General features: G+C 37.9%; 1 protein-coding gene across 1 annotated transcript; it reads left to right on the forward strand.

Annotated features, from left to right (window-relative positions):
• Positions 1-2,644: 2,644 nt before the first annotated feature.
• Positions 2,645-2,959, forward strand: LOC143382371 (U6 snRNA-associated Sm-like protein LSm3; the record flags this gene model as incomplete). The annotated part of the gene is given in 4 exon segments (XM_076836407.1): positions 2,645-2,759; positions 2,762-2,791; positions 2,794-2,826; positions 2,829-2,959. Coding segments are annotated over 4 exon segments (309 nt in total), but the record flags the coding sequence as incomplete, so codon positions are not given.
• Positions 2,960-5,800: the final 2,841 nt, after the last annotated feature.

A 5,800-nucleotide genomic window follows, 5' to 3' on the forward strand; every position in this document is an offset into this window, starting at 1 on the left:
AGACACACACACACACAGATATGTGAGGACATTTATTATGGCAATTAATACACATCATTAAAAAAAGGGTGAGAAGTTCCACAATATGCCATCTAAGCAGGAAAACCAGGGAAGCTAGTGGTAAAATCCCCAAACCCAGGAGCTCTGGTGTCTGCAGGTAGGGGAAGATGGATGTCCCAGGTTAAGTAGAGTTTCCTAGTTCTGTTTCTTTGTTCTATTTGGGCCCTCGGGGGATTGCATGATGTCCACAGAGATGCAGGCAGAGCCTCTTAATTCAGTCCACTGATTCAAATGTAATCTTTTCCAGAAACACCCTTATAGATACATTCAGAAATAATGTTTACCAGCTATCTGGGCATCCCTTAGTTCAGTCACATCAACACATAATATTTAGCTATCACATATGGTAACAACTATTTTAGATGGAAAATTTAAATGAAGCATACCAAGCAACAAAACAAAATGAACAAGCCAAAAAGGAGGGGGGGAGGGAAGGGGGAGGAGAGGTGGAGGGGGGTGGAGGGGACGGAGGGGGAGGAGGAGAGGGAGAAAAGGAAAAAAGAAACAGGGAAATTAAAAGATGTCCAACTATTGAAATAGTAAAATTTAGGGTCTAAAATTGATTTTTAAAAGGAAAAAAAAATGTTCAAGAAATAAAGTTCCTAAGAGAGCCTAAGTTAAAGGACAATCTACAATTTCTACACAACATCTGGTAAGGTGAAAAGAATTCAGATTTAGAAACACAGAAACTGGTTTGAAAGCTACTAGTTGTACAACTGTAGCCAATTCACTTCTACAGAGTTCCATTCTTTTCTTCTCAAGACGACTCTCTCTTGCTTTCAGTGTGGGAGATGGAAACCAGACCTCATGGGTGCTGAGCACATACTCCACCACTGAGCGACATCCCCAGCCCTGGAACACGTCTTGATACTTACGGGGCTGTTGTGATGACTGAATGGAGCAGTGTCCAGGCAAATGCACCGGAAATCACAAAGATGCTATGTCAGTTGTGCCTTTACCTAGTTTTTTATGCTAAGTAACAGTGATACCTCAAAGATTTCCTAGCCCCTGGTCTTCTAGATGCTCTTGCTCTTCTGAAGAAAAAAAAAAAAAAAACAAAAACAACTGAGTCTTAGACCAAATTCCACATTTGTGTTCTTTGTTGCCCCCAATGAGGGACTTCCAAAAAACTTTCTCTGCCTAAGTGCTTGAAACCATCTTCTTGATCTAGGCTGTCCCAGGGAAGGAGAGTGAGGCGAAGAGTTCCCTGTGCAGATACTAAAATGGCACTTAGGCTCTGTGCATAGATCAGTCACAGTCCATTCAGCCAACACCTTATTTCATATGAGAGGACAGCCCCATTCTGAGCACTTACCATGGTCCTGTTATAAGATATTTCCATTCCCAGTGGCATTGATGAGCCCATTCCTGGCCAAAACACTGTCATCCATTGTGTAGAGCACAACTACAGCTGTCTCTATTGACTTTGCCTGAACTACTTAATAAACAACATCAATAGCGACTTAAGAAATAGAGAATCAAACACAATTTAATATACAGGTTTCAAGTAATTGATTTTAAACATTTTTATCTTTTCTGTAATGTGTCTAGTAGACAGCCTTTTCCAGCTCCACCTGGATTCCCAATCCGCCCACATATTCTCCACCATGACAGTACCTCAAATTAACCTCATTTATTCTATCATTTTCTACCTGTCTTTTCCCCCCTTTCTGGAACTAGGAATTGAACTCGGACATTCTACTGAGCTACACCCTCATTCCTTTTTATTTTTTAAATTTTGACAGGGTTTTGCTAAGTAGCTGAGGCTGGCCTTAGACTTGGGATCCTCCTGCCTCTGCCTCTCAAGAACGTGGAATTGTGTGCATGACCATATCCTGCTTCTACAGAACTTTTGAGATTCTCCAGACTCTGGCAGACATTCTGCACCTTGCATTTTTCCTCTCCCTGGTTGATGTGCAGTTTTATACAGAATGACAGAGTGATGAGTGAGAGCTATTTCCTTCAACTTGTTTTTATAACTCTGGAAGAACAGAGCAGCATATAGTGGTTGCAGTGTGGGAACAAAAATAGAGTGCTCATTTTGGTTTGAGATGCTGGAAAATACTATAACTTCTAAAAGCATATCTGTCTTTTAAAATTCCAGAGTTACTAACTGTGAATGTTCATGTATGATGGGCTATTCATAATCATTAAGTGCAAATACCAAGAATGAGTTCTGGCAAAATGTTGGCAAAAATGTCCCCTTTGCCTCAGTTTTAGTTCTCTACCAGCCTTTGGTTCTATTGTCTCTGATTTCCCAGAGAAAATTATTTCTTTTTCTCCTCCTCCTCCTCCTCCTCCTCCTCCTCCTCTTCTTCTTCTTTTTTTTTTTTTTTGGTACTGGAGATTGAACCCAGGAGTGCTTAACTACTGAGCCACATCCACAACCTTTTAAAATATTTTATTTAGAGACATGATACTACTGAGTTGCTTAGGCCCTTGGAAAGTTGCTCAGGGTGGCTTTGAAATCATGATCCTCCTGCCTCAGTTTTCCGAGCTGCTTGGGATTGATTTCTTTAAAAATTTTTCTTAGAATTATTGCCTATTAAAAAACAACCAGGGGAAAGGGCTCAGGGAGTGAAAAATAGGGGATAACATGGACCAGCAACAAACTACCAATACCATAAAGGATCTAGAGGAGCCCCTAGATCTCATTAGCCTCAGCCTGGATGAGCAAATTTACATGAAGATAAGAAATGATTGGTGTTTTGAGGCAGATTACATGCTTATGACAATATTTAAATATGATCCTGGGCTCTGTGGAAAAAATGTGACTACTATAGAAATCAATGAAAAGACTTATGAAGAGATATAAAGTCAATAAAGTGGAATACTCTAATGCTTTTTTGTCTGGGGAGATGGGGTTGTTCTCGTTGCCCCTCTATTGAGAGTTGGTTGAAACAAATAATTGATTCTGTGTGGAAAATAGGAGACTTTGTATAATTGCCTCTTTAAAATGCACAAGATACTCAAAAGAGAAGCCTGCATAAGTTTTGATATTAAGAAATGGCCCAAGGATTCTTCCACCCTTGAAATGAGTTGATTTCAAATCATTTACAACTTCTTAAGCTCAATGCATTTTTTTCTCCCACACTTCCAAAATGTTGAACACTTTTTCAAGAGTTAATCTCCTCCATTATTCTTGCAGTCAAGTTTTGATGTTTTTTAAAATTAGATTTGATGTTTGCTTTTTGTTTTCTTAAAAAAAAAACAAGAAAGGCAATCTCAAAGCAATTAGATTCTGATGATAGAACATGAGGTGCTATGTAACTGGGATTTTCTTTTTTTAATATAAGACTTCTTGGACTATTCAAATCACATCACATCACATAAGTAAGCACTTAACACTGCCTACACATACCTTGCTGTGTTAGGTTTCTGCAATACAAACACAGCATAACAGATTTATGTTTAAAATATAGATATTGCAGAACACTGGAAAATGTACCAGAACCTAATCTTCAGGGTTAGAGATTTAAAAATGAAGGAGGTATATTTCCTGTCTTTCATGGATCAACATCTAATTAAAGAGCAATATTGGATTATGAAGATGTGCTAGGTAATTGCCACAGAAACTATATCATAGAGAAGAAGACAACATTTAGTGAAGGTCCGGCCTATAGTAATGCTGCAGTATGTCACATCACAAACCTGCAGTGTGGATAGGTAGAAGCCTTATTTTCCATTTTCAGATGAGATATCTAAGATGGAAGATGTTATATTTTTTAACTATAACATTAGTGCATGTTAATTGTACAAATAAAGGGGTTTCACTGTGATATTTCCATGCATGCATATATTGTACTTTGTTCATGCCAAGCCTCCTTTTAATCCTCTTGTATTCTCCCCTCTCTCCCCTTCTGAAGTCTCCTTCACCTTTGCTAATGGCCCCTCTTTTACTTTCAGGTCATCTTTCTTTTGTTTGTTTCACATATGAGAGAAAACATGTGATACTTGTTCTTCTGCGCCTGGCTTGTATCACTTAACATGATGTTCTCCAGTTCCAGCCATTATTCCTGCAAACGACATAATTTCATTCTTCCTTATGGATAAATGGTACTCCACTGTGTATACATATCATAGTTTACTTATCTGTTGATGGGCACCCAGGCTGATTTCCATATATTAGCTATTGTGAATAGTGCCACAATAAACATGGGTATGCAGGTATCTTGTTTGCATGCTGACTTTATTTCCTTTAGATAAATATCCAGGAAGAGTATAGCTGGTCATATGGTGGATCTATTTCTAATTTTTGAGGAACCTCCATAGTGGTTGTACTAATTTACGTTTCCACCAAGGGTATATAAATGTTCCTTTTTCTCCACGTATTTGCCAATCTGACTGGGAAGAGACAACATCTCAATGTAGTTTTGATTTGCATTTCCATGAAGGCTAAAAATATTGAGCATTTTCTCGTATATTTGTTGGCTATTTGTATTGCTTTTGAGAAGTATCCATTTAGATAATTTGCCATTATTTGACTACATTATTTGTTCTTTGGTTGTTTTTGAGTTCTTTACATATTCTGGATGTTAATCCTTCTTAGATGAAAGACTTTTCCCAATTCTGTAGGTTGTGTCTTCCCTCTGCTGTTTTCTCCACTGTGGAGAAGGTTTTTTATTTTATGTAATCCCGTTTGTCATTTGTTTTTGCTTTTGCTTATGCAGAAAAATCATTGCTATGTCAATATCTTGGAGTGTTTATTCTAGGTTCTCTTCCAATAATTTCAATGTTTCAGCTCTTATATTAAAGTTTCTGACACATTTTGAGTTGATTTTTGCTCAGGACGAGAAGATAGGGGTCTAGAGTCAGTAGGCGAATACCCAGTTTTCCCAGCTGTCATTTTTTTCAGCGTATGTTTTTTGACAACTTTGTCAAGAATCATTTGGCTGCACGGATTTATTTCAGGGCACTTTATTCTATTCCTTTGGTTTATGTGTCTGGTTTTAGTCCAACACCCTGCTGCTTTTGTTACTAAGTTCCGCAGTATGTTCCTTTATTTAGAGAAGCTATCATGAATGGATTGCTTTCCTGATTTTTTTTCTCAGTAAGTTCATTATTGGATATAGAAAGACTATTGATTTTTGTAAGCTGGTTTTGTATCCTGCTACTTTGCTGAATTTATTGAAAGCTCTAAGAGTCTTTTGGGTTTTCTAAATATAGAATCATATCATTTTTAAACAGGAATAATTCGACTTCCTCCTTTTGCATTTGTATCTCTCTTATTTTTTTTTTCCTTTTATCTAGTTTTTACAGCTGAAGTTTCAAGTGCTATGTTGAATAAGAGTGATAAGGAGTGGCCACCTTGACTTGTTCCTTATTTTATTTTTTGATACTTAGGCTTGAAACCCGGGGATGCTCCACTGCTAAGCTATATCCCTGACCCTTTTAATTTTTTTGAAAATTTGGGGAAGGGTCTTGTTTAGATGTTCAGTTTGGCCTTGAACTTGTGATCCTTCTTAGTCAGCCTCTTGAGTAGCTGAGTTCACAGCTGTATATAACCATTCCAGGCTTGGTTCCTGATTTTAGAGGAAATGTCTTCAGTTTTTCCCAATTCAGCATGATATTGTCTGTCTGTCATGAGCAGTCTTTACTATGGTTTTAGTCAGCCATTGCACTGCTGTGACTCAAAGATTTGACCAGAACAACAGTAGAGGAGGAAAAGTTTGAGGGTTCATGGTTTCTGAGGTCTCAACCCAGAGACAAGCAGGCTCCATTCCTCAGGGTTCCAGATGAG

The sequence above is a fragment of the Callospermophilus lateralis genome, chromosome 16 (genome assembly GCF_048772815.1).
Source record: "Callospermophilus lateralis isolate mCalLat2 chromosome 16, mCalLat2.hap1, whole genome shotgun sequence".
Lineage (NCBI taxonomy): Eukaryota > Metazoa > Chordata > Mammalia > Rodentia > Sciuridae > Callospermophilus > Callospermophilus lateralis.